We start from the raw sequence: 18,356 nt of genomic DNA, 5'->3' as shown, positions 1-18,356 counted from the left end.
CGAGATGTCAAGAAAACAGACTCCTGTGTGCCTCCTATGATTATAATTTTTAGTGATTTCCTCGGTGATTCTCATGAGTTGGTGGACTGTGGAATGACCACTTCTGAAACCAAATTGTTCGTCGTTGAGGAGGTGCTTGGCATCAATGATAGCTTGCAGACGGGAGAGTAAGATAGATTCAAAAAGTTTGGAGAGAATAGAGAGAAGAGAAATGGGTCTGTAGTTTTGGGGGAAGGTGGAGTCAGAGAGAGCCTTAGGGATCATAATGACCTTTGCCAATTTCCATGGTTTGGGAAAGTGTGCAAATCTGAAAATGGCATTGAAAGTTTGGTTATAAAAGTTAAGGCTTTCCTGGGTAAGTTTTTTTAGAAATGTGGCTGAGATGTTGTCTAAACCAGGAGTTTTTCGGTTTTTAAGTTTACGAATAGCAGCCTGGAGCTCAGAAGGTGAGACAAATTTGAAATCAGGGGGGAGGTTGAAGTCACCGAGGTTGTCAATAGCCTCCTTGACAAGGTCAATGAAATCGTCATCAGACGGTTCTACATTGGGGGTGCAAGTTTCTTTGAGAGTGTCTGCAAGAGCGTTTGCCTTTTCGTAATCAGAATGTGCCAATCCTTGTTGACCATGTAGGGAGGGGATGCCAGTCCTTTTCCTAGTGAATTGTCTCGCCATCCTGTGCAGTGAATTATCTGCAGCACTTAGCTCAGCTAATCTGGATTTCCAAGATCTTATTTTATGGTTCCTGATGAGGGTGGTCAGGTTTCTTTTCTGGCGGTTCCAGACTGATTTTAGATATGGGTCTCTGGATAGATGCCACTGCTTGCGGGTGCGGTTCTTGATTTTAATTTGTTGTAGGATCTCTGTTGGCAGTGGTTCAGGCTTAGTCCTGGCCACGGAGGGTCTCACGGCGGAAATTTCGGCAGCGGAGATGATAGCAGTGGTTATCTCCTTTGTAAGGGCATCAATGTCTTCCGGTCCTTTTATGCTGGGGTTGCCATTGACATGGGATTGCAGATAGTCTCGGAAGGCTTGCCAGTTGATCTTGCGTAGATATATGGGGATGGGAATTGGGGAGTGAATGGGGCTGTAAGCAATATTGATAAGTACTGGTAGATGGTCTGAATTTAGGGCATCAATGGTGGTCAATTTGATATAATGGCGGATATTGGAGGAAATGGCAATGTCAAGATATCGGGCATATGATTGGGGTTATGGGGGTAGTGTGTATGCCTATCAGGACCGTGAGTGAGCAGGAGTTTTCTGTCACAGTATCCGGCCAGTTGGTTACCTGTGGGTGTGGAGGTACGACTGTTCCACTGTGGTTTCTTAGCATTAAAGTCTCCGGCAAGCAAGTGTTGGTGGCCAGGGCGGATGACTTTATCCAGATCAGCTGAGTCAAATGCTGCGTTTGGTGAGATGTAACACGCAGAGAGACTGAGGGGTCCTTTGTGTGTGGCTACTTCGACGGTTGTGGCTTCGAGTGAGAAGAGATCAGGAGGGGTGGGGATGCGTTGATGGGAAAGGGTGTTTTTGATAAAGATGGCAGTACCACCATGTTCACGGTTGGGACGATCGTTTCTGTAGGACTTGAAGTTGGGAAGGTGGAGGGAGTGGCGAGGTTTGAGCCAGGTTTCACAAATTAGGGCGATGTCAACCTTCAGTTCCTTGATTAGCTCACACAGGAACTGCTGTTTGACTTGACATCCGGCACGTTTAATATCTAAACCGCTTGACGGAATTGTATAAGACATTGCACAAACATCCTCAGAGAACATTGGCGCATGACTACTGTCTTATTTCAAAACATTTACTTGGAAGGTGCATTATTTGCTGTTTTACAGTATGTGGCAAAACAAAGACCACTTTTACAAAAATGTTCTGAACATCAAGATTCGTCATTTTTACTTGGGTGACGACGGCAACACGCGTCGATACAACATGTATTAAAAATAATCATCCTCACGACTTATGTATTGTTCATAACGGTCTTGGAGATTGTCGAATATGTTGGTGAGCACAGGTTACAGCAAGGATACAAAACGTGGCCATATCTTCTCTCGTAATTCGAAAACATTCCTACAGGTGTGTCATCTGACTGGATGACGGATTATTTCAGCAAGTCCTACAAGTAGGCGTCTGGGGGCATGAGATTCTGAAGAGTGGGAAGGGTACGGGTGGGGAAATTGAGCGATATCCAAAGTGTTGCTATACAAGGGTAAGTGACACTCTCGCGGTGTGGGCTGTAGCTCCATCTCGCTACATCCATTGTCGTTTCAGTGGAAGGTTTCCAGCGTCATTCAGTGCTCTTTGATGTTCAGAGCATGTTTGTAATTTAGGGACTTATCACTCGTTTTGCCCCATACGATATTTGAAACATCACTTAAGTGAGAATATGATGTATGTTTGTTTCTTACTCAGTCTCCAAAACTATGGGACAAATAGGAATGACATTTGCTATAGATTCATCTTCGTCTCGTCTCCCAGTGGCATAGGACCTAGGGAAAGTTTTCATTCCCTCCCCGAAGGGGAGGGGCGGGCCACCTAGAAGGTAACGCCTTCTCTCTGGAGCCGGGCTGAGTGGCTCAGACGGTTGAGGCGCTGGCCTTCTGACCCCAACTTGGCAGGTTCGATCCTGGCTCAGTCCGGTGGTATTTGAAGGTGCTCAAATACGTCAGCCTCGTGTCGGTAGATTTACTGGCACGTAGAAAGAACTCCTGCGGGACTAAATTCCGGCACCTCGGCGTCTCCGAAAACCGTCAAAGAAGTTAGTGGGACGTAAAACAAATAACATTATTATTATTATTCTCTCTGTCCAGGAGATTTGGCGAGTTTCGGGGATTCACGGAGTTGGAAGAGAGAGGGGGAGGAGGTTTGTATCGGTGAAGGAGCTGGGAGGGGGTCCCGACCTCTTGGCTAAGTGCTTTATTGATTTTCCAAGTTTGTACATTTGAGTTTTGTTTTATATAGCTGCATGTTTTTACGTATGGATTTCTACAATAGATTTGCTGTTGATATTTGAGATTTGTAATTGAAAGTATATCCATCACCCCCTTTTTTTAAGTAACTTTATTGGGGGTTATTAGGATATTTACAATATATATTTATATATTTTGCGGTATGTATATATATAGGTTTTTTTACAATATTTACAGTATTTGCAATGGTTTGTGTGTTGTTTACAGTATTTACAGTTGGTCATGTGTTATTTACAATATTTACAAAGTTTTGATTTGTGTCTGTTCTTTTGAATAAAATCATTCCATGGGCATATTGTAGCGGGTGACTGGACTTATAATGGCTGCATTTACATCAGGTGTAGTCGTAATACTGTAGTAAATTTTGACGCAGGGTATTTTCTTAGTAAATAAGGGAAATTCTCATCCTATTGGGAAAATGCTACCGACCATCTGGCAACACTGATACGTATTCCTTTCAAATAACTGATGCAATTCTCGGAAAAGGCTACCGCAAAGAAATCGAGCAAGGTTGTAGTTTTACATGACTGTTGATATCGTGATCATAGACATGGAACCTCCAGTGTTACTTGGAATCCAAACTACAGGGACTTGACCTTTTTCTTTTCAAAAATTCTACCTGCATGGGATTTTCTGCCGCATTGGTAATAAAATAGTGACTGTGCTACTTGGTTACCATCATAATGTCCGACTCGTTGGCTGAACGGTCAGCGTACTGGCCTTCGGTTCAGAGGGTCCCGGGTTCGATTCCCGGCCAGGTCGGGGATTTTAACCTTAATTGGTTAATTCCAACAGCACGGGGGCTGGGTGTATGTGTTGTCTTCATCATCATTTCATCCTCATCACGACGCGCAGGTCACCTACGGGTGTCAAATAGAAAGACCTGCACCTGGCGAGCCGAACCCGTCCTGGGATATCCCGGCACTAAAAGCCATACGACATTTCATTTACCATCATAATTATCATTTGATCTTCTTCTTCTTCTTTCTCTACCGATTTTCCCACATTTGTGGTGTCGCTTATGCGAACTGGGTCGCATGTGGATTTGGCCCCGTTTTACGTCCGGATGTCCTTCCTGACGCCAACCCTATATGGAGGGATGTAATCACTATTGCGTGTTTCTGTGGTGGTTGGTAGTGTAGTGTATTGCGTGAATATGAAGAGGAAAGTGTTGGGACAAACACAAACCCCAGTCCTCGAGTCAGAAGAATTAATCAAAGGCGATTAAAATCGCCGACCCGGCCGGGAATCGAACCCGGGACCCTCTGAACTGAAGGTCTCATAATTCTCATTTGATACATAGTTTAAATTTAAAAATAGCAGCTGAGCTTAAAAATCAATACCTTGTCAGCGATGACTCGGTCGATTAGGTATTGACAATCAACAAAATTGGTCTCTTTGTTAAATTGGAAAGTTTGTAGCTAACTGATTAAATTATTTGGAATTCCCCTTCATTAGAAGTAAGTTGTTATATTGACTCTTTGGGTGATTTGACAGCTCGTATTGTAATAAGTTCCGATGTAATTCCAGTGGAACATCACATGTTCGGAAAACCAGTGGATGCTGTCGTTAGTTGGCACCAGTCACTTCGCAGGAGTCTTCCTTGGAACCATAGTGTTCGGATTCCTAGCAGACAAGTAAGTAGCAACTAGTCAGTCTAACTCCTGTCTGTCTGTCTGTCTGTCTGTCTGTCTGTCTGTCTGTCTGTCTGTCTGTCTGTCTGTCTGTCTGTCTGTCTGTCTGTCTGTCGAATATTTCTTACTTCCAATTAATTAACGTTCTTTAGACCTTCTTTACTGAAGAATCTTGCAGGGTTGACTTTGCATCTTCAGTTCCTAATTATCTTTTAGTTTTTTAATACATTTTGTTATGATGTTTAGTTTGATATTAAAAGCATCAATAGATTTCGAAACATTCTGATCTGTGTTTAAATACGTTTTAAAAAAGTGTAGTGAAGTGCATATTAGTTCTACGACCCAGAAGGCTATTATATTGACGCTAATTATGCAAATTCACGTGTGAATATATTGTGCATTAGAAAATAGCTCAGGAGAATGTTTTATATGTTCTTTAGACTGTTAAAGTTGAGTGCATTTTGAGAACAAATAATGGACTTGGCAGCATCGCACAGTACCTACTCGTGGCTGTTTTGTAAACAGTGCACCTGCAGTGTGTGTCATGTGCCTGCTCCCTCTGCTACTGTATTCATAACTGACAACCGAGACTAATGGAACCACTGCTTGACCGAGCTCGTAAACACGAGCCAGCCACAAGTGTTGTCAGCTTCTCACTTTCACCACGGTTTCATTATTAATATGTTCCAAACAACACCCTATAGTTTTTGATATAACTTATAAGCTTTCCCAGTTTGTCGAACACGAATATAACATTTAGAACGATATCAGAAATACCTGTAAAAAATGAACAGTTGTAAGCGCAATTGCGCCCTGACTATCTGTAATATTCGTATTCAACAGACTGAAAAGCTTATAAGTTATATTAACTGAGTTGACACTGAAAGAGAATGGGTTCATTCTTAACAAATTCTAGTTTTCTATATGAAGTATGTTGCGTTTCTTTTTCAGAGAAGTTTAATGAACTTTTGGCTTGCTCCATTACTTACCAGACACCCTGTGTATTAGTATTTTCAACTTCGCTTTATTTTAACACCAGCTGATGTACCCGTGCTTCGCTACGGGATTCTCAGAAAGACTGACTTGGTGGTTTTCCTAACTGAATTCAACATAGGTCATTACAAAAACGTCAGTAGGAATGTAGCGATTGAAAGGAATGTTATCATATAAAATACTCGATCAAATGAAAAAAACGCACACTTTCTCACTTTCAGCGAACAGTACTACGGTGACGATCTAAGAGTCCAAAGTTCCAGAGCTGGAATAACCAGGTCGCAGACTGCAGTGAACACTCCTCTGTCATTATTCCGTTAAATATGCACACTACTCATTCCAATCAGTGTCTCAGAGTAGGGATTGTATAGCTCGAATACTATGATGAACCAGTGTGTTACGTACCAGATATATCAGAAAATGTATAAACCAGAGGAATGGCATGCTAAAGAAGAAAGTTATCTTACACCCCGGCTACTTCCCACCAATATACAGGCAGGCTGTTACAGTCGGTACGACCAGGCGAGTTGGCCGTGTGGTTAGGGGCGCGCAGCTGTGAGCTTGCATCCGGGAGATGGTGGATTCGAACCCCACTGCCGCCAACCTTGAAGACGGTATTCGGGAGATAGTGGCTTCGAGCCCCACTGTCGGCAGCCCTGACGATGGTTTTCCGTGGTTTCCCATTTTCACACCGGGCAAATGCCGGGACTGTACCTTAATTAAAGCCACGGCCGCTTCCTTCCACTTCCTAGACCTTTCCTATCCCATTGTCGCCTTAAGACATATCTGTGTCGGTGCGACTTTAAGCAAAAAACAAAACAAAAAGGGATGTATTCCGTGGTTTCCCATTTTCACACCAGTCACACCAGGTTGTACCTTAAAGCCAAGGCCGTTTCCTTCACACCACTATTCATTTTCTATCCCATCGTCGCCATAAGATCTACCTGTGCCGATGCGACGTCAAGCAGATTTTAAAAAAACCTCGGTACGCTGCAGTAATCATATCTATCGGGGATGAGAGGAAACAGAAGGCAAAAAGCACGTCACAACAAACAATGGTCAATGTAATGTTATTGTTGATAAAGTTTATGAGCTTTCTATATTGCAGGCCTTCACCTTACTTTTCTTTCGACTCTGTGATATTAGGGTGTCTTACAAAATTATTTATATCGTAGACTGTAGTTCCTTATTCTCAGACATTGCACACTGATTTTCACTAAATTCCGTTTACCCATTTTCTCCTGACTCGGCTCTGATTTGGACTTAGTAACAAAAATCCAAATTCATGAATATCTCCGATTATACGCGGTACGGTAACAATGTATAAGACATAAGTGTTCGGAAATTTAATAACTACTACTAACTTACGACATAACTAAAGTTATGTTAGTTATGTAGTATCGATACGACCACTAATAACATAAATAACTTATTTGAGAATTACATTTCAGACCTTCCCCTAAACTACCATTTCACTCAGCGTGAATAAAATAATTTCTAGCCTAGATTGCAGTGGTTCATCACGTGACATTACATACCGATTTTCATTTAATTCTCTTCAGCCGTTTTATCGTGATGCGTGTACATACATACATACATACATACATACATACAGACAGACAGACAGACAGACAGACAGACAGACAGACAGACAGACAGACAGACAGACAGACAGACAGACAGACAGACAGACAGACAGAAATTACGGAAAAGTAAAAAATGCATTTCGTTGTTACTGTGGACATGACCGATACAGAAATACCATTCTTTTCCAATTCTGAGTAATGTACAGACAAAACTCTTATTTTATATATAGATATTTATCGATACGACCACTAATAACATAAATAACTTATTTGAGAATTACTTTTCAGGCCTTCCCCTAAACTACCATTTCACTCATCGTGAATAAAATAATTTGTAGCCTAGATTGTAGTGGTTCGTCACCCGATATTACATACCGATTTTCATTAAATTCTCTTCAGCCCTTTTCTATTGATGCGTGTACAGACAGACAGACAGACAGACAGACAGACAGACAGACAGACAGACAGACAGACAGACAGACAGACAGACAGACAGACAGACAGACAGACAGACAGACAGACAGACAGACAGACAGACAGACAGACAGACAGACAGACAGACATTACTGAAAATTAAAAAATGCATTTTCTTGTTACTGTGGACATGACCGGTACAGAAATACCATTCTTTTCAAATTCTGAGCAATGCACAGACAAAACTCTTATTATATATAGATTACATTTCAGGACATTCCCTAAACTACCATTTCACTCAGTGTGAATAATATTATTGATAGCCTAGATTATAGCGACCTATTCCCCGACTTTGCATACCAATTTTCGTGAAGATACGACCACTAATAAAATAAATATTTGACAATTAAATTTTAGGCTTTCCCCTAAAGTACCATTTTTCTCAGTGTGTATAGCCTATATTGTAGCGACTTATTTCCCATCTTTGTCTAGCGATTTTCACTAAGACACGACCACTTATAACATAAATATTTGTGATTTAAATTTCAGGCCTTCCCCTAAACTACCATTTCCCTCAGCGTGATTAAAATAATTTATACCCTAGATTGTAGCGGTTCATCACCCGACTTTACATTCCGATTTTCATTAAATTCCCTTCAGCCGTTTTCTCGTGATGCGTGTACATACATACAGACAGACAGACAGACAGACAGACAGACAGACAGACAGACAGACAGACAGACAGACAGACAGACAGAAATTACGGAAAAGTAAAAAATGCATTTTCTTGTTACTGTGGACATGACCGATACAGAAATACCATTCTTTTCAAATTCTGAGCAATGTACAGACAAAACTCTTATTTTATATATATAGATATTCATTTCAGCCCAGTTCCATCTCTAGTGAGATGTAGTGTTCACAGAATACTGTATCTTCTGGAATGATCTGGAACAAACTGAAGTAGGGAAATGAAAACCCAGTAATTCCAGTAAACCTAATTTTACAGGAGAGAGAAAAAATGATAATCTCCCTCACTGATTTCAAATCTAATGAGTTTATATGCACAGATTTAGTATAAATATATCCTTTATCGATTAAATGCTTCATAACCTGAGTGTTTGTATTACTTAATGCTACAATTATAATCAAACAGTAATTTTCTGACTTCCGGAGTGTATGAAATAATGAAATATAAAAGTTTGACAAAAAAGGTACCGATATATCTTAACTACCGCGTGAAGCGATAGAATATGAAAGTTTATTTTATGAAAATTAGCATTGTTACATTTTTTAATTTCAAACGTACAGAGTGAGTCTGAAATCTATTAAATACTCTGATCTAAACCATACAAAAATACATAAATAAAACCACAAATAAACTTAATACTTTCATCACAGATATTCTGCTTCACTTCCACTCTCTTGTTCAGTCTGGAATCAGGGTTATTACTGTCAGCAAACAGAGTTTTGTAATACATCCTACTTTCCTCAGAAATGAACTTCATTAAACTTTGCAAGTCCTTTTACTTTCCTATTTTCAGTGACGAGTGTTAGTTGTGCTTTTATTGAGTGGGAAAAGTTGCAATTATATTGGGTCTCTGGATGTTAAATCGACTCCATATTGTACATTTTATAATTTTACTCACATGGATTTCATTTTTGTGGGATACGAATATCGTATCACTTTACTTTCTGATATGAGGAATTTCTCGGTAGGACTGTGCTTAGTTTCTTTAGTACTTGTATTTCCCTTGCATATTTTGGAGAAATGTTGAGGATAGTCAATTAGTCATATTCCATACTTTGACCTGTACAACATCACATCCAACTGACTTTTTATGATGTCAAACCACTGGCTTGGTATTTCCACAGTTTCTTGTTTCCTTTCGTGACTCTCAATGTGACCAAAATCACGGTCATTTGGCAAGAAACTGTGTCCTCTCATGGGATACGGTTGCTATATAAAATGAAAACGCCCCTCCTGCATCATTGAGTAAAAGAACTGGACTACAGTGTGACCCCTGTTCTATCTTGTGCACCCATCAGAGAAACATTTTTTTTACACTCCGTGAAATATAGGTATCAATAAAATGGGGATTGAACATTGCTCACGTCCGTAGGTATAACCTTAAATTTCTCTACACGTGACCCCCGAGCAATAGCGATCCGGCAGGCAGCCTATCCTTGTGATCTCCTGGTTATCAAACATGAAAATGAAAAAAACATTATGAAAAAGGTTCTTTTCAGAACCAACAACAAGAACAGAAAGTGTATAGGACCTACACTCAGAATTTATCAACTAAAGTAGTAGGCATTAGTAAATCCAAAAATTCTTATTATGTGAAAACATTTATGTGGTTGACATTCAGGAAACTCATATTGCAGATGGAGGCTAACTGTGATTAATAGGACGAATACCAGGATATGATATAATCGGCGCAACATGCCGCCGTGCATATGGTGTAGCGGACTATGTGCGGATTACCATTTATAATGTTTCACTGTTAAAAGTTAACATCGATGACAACATTCATACAGTTATCGTAAAGATCGGTAGCGTCGTCGTTACTAACGTTTATAAGCCTCCAGTCTCTACATGGCCACTCAGTCCTTCAAGTGCAAGACCATCCTGCTGTCTATATATACGAGATTTTAATAGCCATCGCGAGGAATGGAAGTATGCTACCACTGATGTCAGTGGAGAAGATCTCATGAGTTGGGCTGAGGAACATAACATTCATCTTGTGTTCGATGCTAAAGATAGAGGCACATTTACTGTAGATCAGCTGCATGAAAACAGGAATATAACCCGGACCTGGTTCTTGTATCCAGTGACAACAACTATCGGCCTTTGTGTGCTACGCGGGAAGTTCTTCCAGCTTTTCCGCACACTCAACACCGCCCAGTTTATCTTGAAGTTGGAATACAGATACCTCTCGTGACTTCATATCCTTGCCCACACTGGAACTTAAAAAAAATCAGACTGGAAAGCTTTCTCAGAAGAACTAGATAAATGTGTCCGACGGATGCTCCCAAGAAGTGACTATTATGAGAGATCTGTAGGAGCTGTAGTTTCCACAGCCACATTCCAAGAGATTTCAGGAAGGATTCCCGGATGGACTGACACAAGTGAAAAGCTGTACCAAAAGTTCATGGCCAGCGGTGAACAAGAAATTAAGCCTTGATAACGCTCAGAAGGAAAAGTGGGTTGAAACTTCGGAATCTATTAACTTCAGTAAATCCAGCAGTAAAGCTTAGTCACTCCTTAGAAAACTCGGAAGAGGTCCCCTAATCGCTCGTGGAAATCAAACTGTCACTCCAAAAATCGTTTTTACCCGTATAGTTTCTATGCCTCGAAAAGATAAAGGCAGAAAACACACAAGATATGTCAAGAAAGAGCTGGCCAACCTAAAATCCACAAATAATCCTGGTTCAGAATATACTAGACCCTTCACTACCAAGGACATTGACACAGCTCTGACAGATGTAAAAAGCGGTAAGGCACTAGGGTTTGACGGAATACATCCCAAATTCTTGATAAATTGTGGCAAACACGCTCGACTTTGGCTATCCAGACTAGCCACTAATATTGTTCAGACTGGCAAGCTACCTCGTTTGTTTAAATTGACGAAGATCGCTGCCATATTGAAGCCTGAGAAACCCAGTGACAGACCAGACAGCTATAGACCTATGTCACTGTTGAGTGTATGTTAAGGCATTTGCTCGTCTTTTAAGCAACATGTTGAATGATAGAAGTTTCCGGGTCATCATTGGCAGTGAAATCAGCAAGCCAAGTATATTAAGCAATGCACTTCATCAAGGATCAGTGCTTGCCCCACTCTTGTTGAGCCTGTATAAATCAGATTTACCCTTCACAAAATCCAGAAAGTTTGGATATGCTGATGATTGGGCAATTGTATTGAGAGAATAGAAGAGATGTTGACAAATGATCTCTCTGTCCTGGAAGACTACTCCCAAAAATGGAGACTTCAACCAAGTACAACTAAGACCGAAGTTGTTTGTTTCCACCTGAACAATAAATTGATGATGATGATGATGATGATGATGATGATGATGATGATGATGATGATGATGCTTGTTGTTTAAAGGGGCCTAACATCTAAGGTCATCAGCCCCGAACAATAAATTGGCAACAAGGGAACTTGCAGTTTACTTTAATAACACCCTCCTTCGCCTCCTTCCCAAATATTTCGGTGTAACACTGGACAGAACACTGTCATTCAAAGAATATCTACGAACGACTGCTGCCAAAGTAAAGACAAGAAACAACATCCTGCGGAAATTATGAGGTACCAGTTGGGGTGCCAGTGCAACTACTCTGCGTTGTTCAGCTTTAGGTTTAGTTTATTCTGTCTCTGAGTATTGTGCTAATGTGTGGATAAACAATCATCATGTAAAGATTAATAGATCTACAACTGAATAACACCATGTTCATGATTACAGTAACTATGATGTCAATTCCCACGCAATGGCTCCCTGTTCTCAGCCACATCCATCCACCTCATTTGAGGCGATACAACATTCTGACAAGAGAATATCTGAAGATTCAGACCAACAAGTAACTACCTATTCATGGTGACGTTGCCGATCTACATGTGAAACGATTACGTTCAAGACATCCACATATCTGCACAACGGAGAAACTTGTAGCTAACAAATTCAATCTGGCTGAGAGATGTTCTCATGATTGTAAATTATTTGCCCCTATCTTCAGAAATGCCGTCCAGATCCATGGCTAAATGGTTAGCGTGCTGGCCTTTGGTCACAGGGGTTCCGGGTTCGATTCCCGGCAGGGTCTGGAATTTTAACCATAATTGGTTAATTTCGCTGGCACGGGGGCTGGGGGTGTGTGTCGTCTTGATCATAATTGCATCCTCATCACGACGCGCAGATCGCCTACGGGTGTCAAATCTAAAGACCTGCATCTGGTGAGTCGAACTTGTCTTCGGACACTCCCGGCACTAAAAGCCATACGCCATTTCATTTCATTTCAGAAATGCCATGCATAACTGAGAAGGTGCCAGGGTTCATTCAACCTAGAAAGATATGGTCGAAAGTAAATAGAATTCGGACCAATCACGGTGTATATGGGGATCTCCTGTACAAGTGGAGGAAAATACCTTCACCATGTTGCGAGTGTGGCGCTGTAAGGCAGACTGTTAGGCACTAAGTGCAAGAATGCCCACACACATACAGTGGTGAATTAAGAGACTTCTTCCTAGGGACACCATAGGCACTTCAATACATTTGTAATCTTGATGTAGAATTATAAATAATTTGCATGTATGCCATACGATAAATATAATTAATAAAATGCTTAAGAAAGCTCATAATTTCTGAGCATCCTTTCTTACCGACTACTTCTGTATACATGTGCATCGCTTGCTTATTGTCCGACATTCTATGAATCCCGAAGTTGAACACCCATAACTGTCCCAGATAAAATTCATCTCTGACATTAGTAACAGGAGCAGGGATGTTTTGCTGATAGTCAAACGTTATCATTTCTGTGTCTTCATTCTGGATCATACTTTTTCTTTCTTTCTTTCTGTACGCCTTTTTATATTATCATAAAAGGCCTTGGATTTTAATTTATGAAGCTTAAGTGTTGATATTAGGTCCTGGCGAACAGCTCCATTTTTTTCACTTTTGATTTTCATCTTCAGTTCCTCACACTCCCGACATTTATCTACCTGTGGTCTACCAAACCCATAATTAACATTGTCTCTGAAATACTTAAGTAACCTCGATAACTCACAACTCTATGAAGTTTTTCAATATCAACTTTCTCTGCTTTAACATTAGCATAACTACCAGGAACATTTTCTTTCATAAATAGCTCATACGTCTTCATAACTGTTAAAGCAGAAGATAAATACCTGCGCTTCTTAGCAATAGTGCTGTAGCGAGCCACTCCGTAAGGAAACTGACGAATATGAGCATCAATCACAGCTTCGACTGTAGGCTTCATTGCGTTTGGGCGGTTCTGGTGTTTTCCCCGCAGTTCGTGGTGATAATCCTGCTGCAGCCAACTTCGCAAGCCGTTTCACTCTATCCACAGATAAACCCTGTACAGACGAAAAGACTTTAAGGCATACTGTTTTCTCTTGAGTCCCTGAAAACAAAATATAATTTTTATATCCCATTATCTAGGATAGATAAACAAGGCATGTCCTTCAGTATTCAGTATGTCCACCTACCACACTTGATTTTGCGCAGATATGATGCAGATCTTGACTTTGCATCGTCATTCTTTTTTCTGCGCGTCTGAATAACTCTTGGGATCGCAAGAGTTTGTGTAGACTGGGCGACTTGGCCGTGCGGTTAGGGGCGCGCAGCTGTCAGTTTGCATCTGGGAGATACTTGGTTCGAACCCCATTGTCGGCAGCCCTGAAGATGGTTTTCCGTAGTTTCCCATTTTCACACCCTAATTAAGGACACGTCCGCTTTCTTCCCACTCCTAGGCATCTGCTATCCCATAGACCTATCTGTGTCGGTGCGACGTAAAGCAGATAGTAAAAAAAGAAAATAGTTTGTAGGTAGGTATCCTGGGTACCTTATTCCTATGTGTTCCAAATAGATTCAACTGTTCAATAATGTGTTACTTTACTCGACCAGAGAACTTAGAAGAACACTGCTTTTTGCACCTAGAAAATTACGAATGCTTTTAGTCTATTACTAACACATTTATTTACCGCGTATATGTATATAATATTTATACATGAGAATAAAACTCCCATTTCACATCTCAGCACTGATACACTGTTTACTATTCAACTTTTCGGGTAATACAACAACAAATTAAACATTTGAGGTTAGCTACTTACCCACAAAGAGGTCCAGTATTTCGCGCAGGTTTAAATTTCCGTGACCACCTATTGTGTTCTTTGCCCTCTGACTTAAACCTTTTAATTCTCTTTCGCATCCATTTTCCTTCATTTCTTCGTTTATTTCCACTTATTTCCCTCTCGGAACTTGAATCTGATTCTATTTTAACCTCTCAATCGCTGCTGAGGTGGTTAAGCGATGGTGTTGCCATCTACCTGGACATAAAGCATGGAAAGCAAGAACTCTCAAAAAAAAAAAAAAAAAAAAAACAATCCACAGCCTGTCCAGTCATTCGACCGGGTCAGGAATGGAAAGCCCCCATCTAGCGGCGAGGATGGGAATTGTGCCGGCTGCCGAAGCCTGTCACACTCATCTGGGTCAATGATTAATGAATGACAGATGAAATGAAATGATATTGGAGAGTGTTGCTGGAATGAAATATGACAGGGAAAACCGGAGTGCCCAGAGAAAAACCTGTCCTGCCTCCGCTTTGTCCAGCACAAATCTCACATGGAGTGACCGGGATTTGAACCACGGAACTCAGCGGTGAGAGGACGGCGCGCTGCCGCCTGAGCCACGTAGGCTCTAAAGCAAGAACTCTCTAATTCCATAAAATAAGAGGTGTTTTGCTTTCTGTGGGTTTTAAAAACACTTCTTGTATGCAGATGAATTAGGGTATTCTTGCCTTCCATCCATGCGGAACACACTGTCCACAAGTCAATTTTGCCAAAAAATTGTTTTTTTGATTTCCCTGCTTCAATTTGTTACTTTCATTGATCTGTTTCGGTCTCATCCTTGGCTGTGACGATACGAAAGTGACTGAAATATGAGTGATGCTAGTAATACAGTTCCTTACCTAGCCAGTCCGTGAAATGTATGGTGTAAAGTTGTCACTTGGTGAGCGGATTTCAGTGGGCCTGGCAGACGGATAGACAATAACAACTTCCGGTTCGGTGAGAAAAGCAACGGAAACTACCTCACTCCTCATTTCCCTAGTATGCCTCCTCAATGTTGCCTAAGCTGCCTATCACAGCTGATGGTGGAGCTATTGGGGACCCGACCAGACTTCGAGCTGAAGATTTTGCTAGTTGCTTTACGTCGCACCGACACAGATAGGTCTTATGGCGACGATGGGATAGGAAAGGCCTAGGAATGGGAAGGAAGCGGCCGTGGCCTTAATTAAGGCATAGCCCCAGCGTTTGCCTGGTGTGAAAATGGGAAACCACGGAAAACCATCTTCAGGGCTGCCGACAGTGGTATTCGAACCCACTATCTCCCGGATGCAAGCTCACAGCTGCGTGCTCCAAACCGCACGGCCAACTCGCCCGGTGAGCTGAAGATTTGACACACACATTCAGTTAATAAGAATTGATAACATTTGTCAATAAGCGGGATAGATACTGTCGAAGTCACTACCACTAAGGCTTTCGGCGGAAATTGTCTTATCCGGGTGGTGTTGTCAGGGCAGGGTGAGTTTTTTTGGTTGGTAAGAAAGGAGAGAGTTTGGCTCTGTGGTGTAGTGGTTAGTGTGATTAGCTGCAACCCCCGGAGGCCAGGGTTCGTGAAAGAACTCTCGTAAGAATAAATTCCGGCACTTCGGCGTCTCCGAAAACCGTAAAAGTAGTTAGTGGGACGTAAAGCAATTAACATTATTATTAAAAGTGCCGCAGGGTATTTGTAATAGAAGGCTTATTATAGTGTCAGTAGGTAAAATGATGACTGTAATTGACCCGTTTAACTAGAGCTTCCGTAATAATCATTTTTACGTTACACTAACTACGGTTTTCGGAGACGCCGAGGTGGCAGAATATTGTCCCGCAGAAGTTCTTTTACATGATAGTAAATCTACCGACGCGAGATTGACGTATTTGAGCACCTACAAGTACTACCGAACTGAGCCGGCATTTCATTTATTTAGTCTTATAACATGTCCATTATTCCTTTGAAACAAAATGTTCGATGTGCTTCGATAATTCACTTCCGATACTGCGCATTTGGACATCCTATCCCATGCATTATTTCGTTGACGTAAGGAACTTTGTTTACCTACACGTCAACACGATTTTGCCTTGTTCCTTCCTCCTTCACGCAATGCAAAACGGGGATCGTACTATATTTCACGTCCCGGAGCGCGTATCCCAACCTTACGCTCGAATAATTATAATATCACACACTCGTACAGACCCCTCACCGACACAGGTTTTCAGGTCATTTCCGCACTCACTAGAGTATGGGGCTGATGACTACAGATATCCCAATCCCCTAAAGGACGTAACGGAAAAAGTACCCGCATTAACACCGCCATTCGATACACCTCTAGTGTCCGAAACCGATGACCAATATTGTGTCTGAAGTCCCTAAGACGAAAACAAAATACTAAAAACCACTCTGGCGAAAATGTTACGTAACATGCTATTCCCTAGCAACAGTAGCCTTCAGCTGTTCTCGTGGTTCAGTTTTTCTTAAACATAAAAACAGTTTGGCAAGAATGCTACGTAACATCTCGTGGCATTATAGCAGTAGCCTTCAGCTATTGCCGTAGTTCATTTGCTCTTAAACATAAACAGAAACCACAAGAACAGAGCTCTACCTATTCTAAAACATCGTATCCCTTTGCTCACGGAAGAAACTTCCGAGGATTACTAAACGTTTGATATACAGTGGTTCGTCACATCGTTCTTCATTGATACAAGAAATATCTGCACTCATACCCCTAACACTCTGTATATATAAAATCCTTAATTTTGTCTGTAATTCACAGCGATATTGAGAAAATCAGAAGTTTTTAACAACTGAAATTGGTACCAGTTATAGATTTATGTGTCTTCTTAACGAGAAAAATACAAGAATCTCTCACGACCACGACTCTTTGTACTTGTTTGAAGAAAAATATGTTTCTATCAGCGACGTTATTGTCTCACATTCGCCATCCGAGGGAAAAACAGAACCTGGAGGGTAAACAGATAAATAAGAAGAAGAAGACGAAGAAGAAGAGAGAAAACTGGAACTGTTTAGTGAAAATCTATTTTTTTGTGAAATGAATGAATAATTTTCTTCCATTTTGGAGTATGAAAACACATTATATTAATAAGCAGTCAATTGACCGTGTTGTCTGTGGTCTTGGTCATTAGAGCGGAAAGTGTATAACTTTGGTGTTACATCGTGCTTAGCTGGTTCGAATCCCTTTCATTGAAAATATTTTTACTATCAGAATAATGGCTGGCAGGGTAGTAGAGGTGGTGGTATACAATTTATAATCACTGGAATACGTGCCAAAAGCCTGGATTTAATTTCAAACCTCTACGCAGTGTCCATATGGAGTAAGATGGAAACGTAAAACCTTGAGCAGACCCCTTGGTGCTGTTCGACAGGCGTAGGCTATGTGCCAGCACCGAGCTTCAGCCTGTTTCTTCCTACTATCATATATCACGACATTCATTTCAATTTTCGATCGTCAAAGGTTGTATGAATTTCGTGTGTTAAATCAATGTTTCTTGAAATGAGCCGACCATCCCAACGTACTAAAACTCCACGAGGAAGACGAAAAGAATAAACAATGGCAAAAGCGGAAAAGATGAAATATGCAGAACTACAAACAAAATGATGCGTTTGGAGAAAGATGAATTTATTTAAGTCACAGGAATGACAGAGAACTAAAATTCGCAAGCCTCTATGTCTAACATAAGAATGTCAGAAGACTCTAAGTACTCGTTTACTCGTTTATTAATGAACATAACAGGCGTTCAGCCCCGAATACATGTTCACAATAATAATAAATACTAACTACTGCTACTGTCCGGCCGTGTCATCACCCCTGGTGAGAAGAAGGCCACCCTCCCGATGACGACATGACTGGCCCTATCAGATGACAATGCGCTTTTCTCTCACCATTCCATTGCGGC

The 18,356-nt window shown here is 41.1% G+C and overlaps 1 protein-coding gene across 6 annotated transcripts in view; it reads left to right on the top strand.

Annotated features, from left to right (window-relative positions):
• The window catches only part of LOC136858170 (organic cation transporter protein), a 279,009-nt gene that overhangs the window by 196,633 nt on the left and 64,020 nt on the right, over positions 1-18,356 (top strand). For all 6 annotated transcript variants that reach the window (XM_067137523.2, XM_067137520.2, XM_067137524.2 and 3 more), the window contains one exon: positions 4,506-4,612. In XM_067137523.2, coding sequence (XP_066993624.1) covers positions 4,506-4,612 — 107 coding nt within the window. The remainder of the gene's footprint in view (positions 1-4,505; positions 4,613-18,356) is intronic.

Source organism: Anabrus simplex, chromosome 1, assembly GCF_040414725.1.
Source record: "Anabrus simplex isolate iqAnaSimp1 chromosome 1, ASM4041472v1, whole genome shotgun sequence".
Lineage (NCBI taxonomy): Eukaryota > Metazoa > Arthropoda > Insecta > Orthoptera > Tettigoniidae > Anabrus > Anabrus simplex.
The sequence above is the reverse complement of the archived record's forward strand: the minus strand, read 5'-3'. Positions and strand labels throughout refer to the sequence as shown.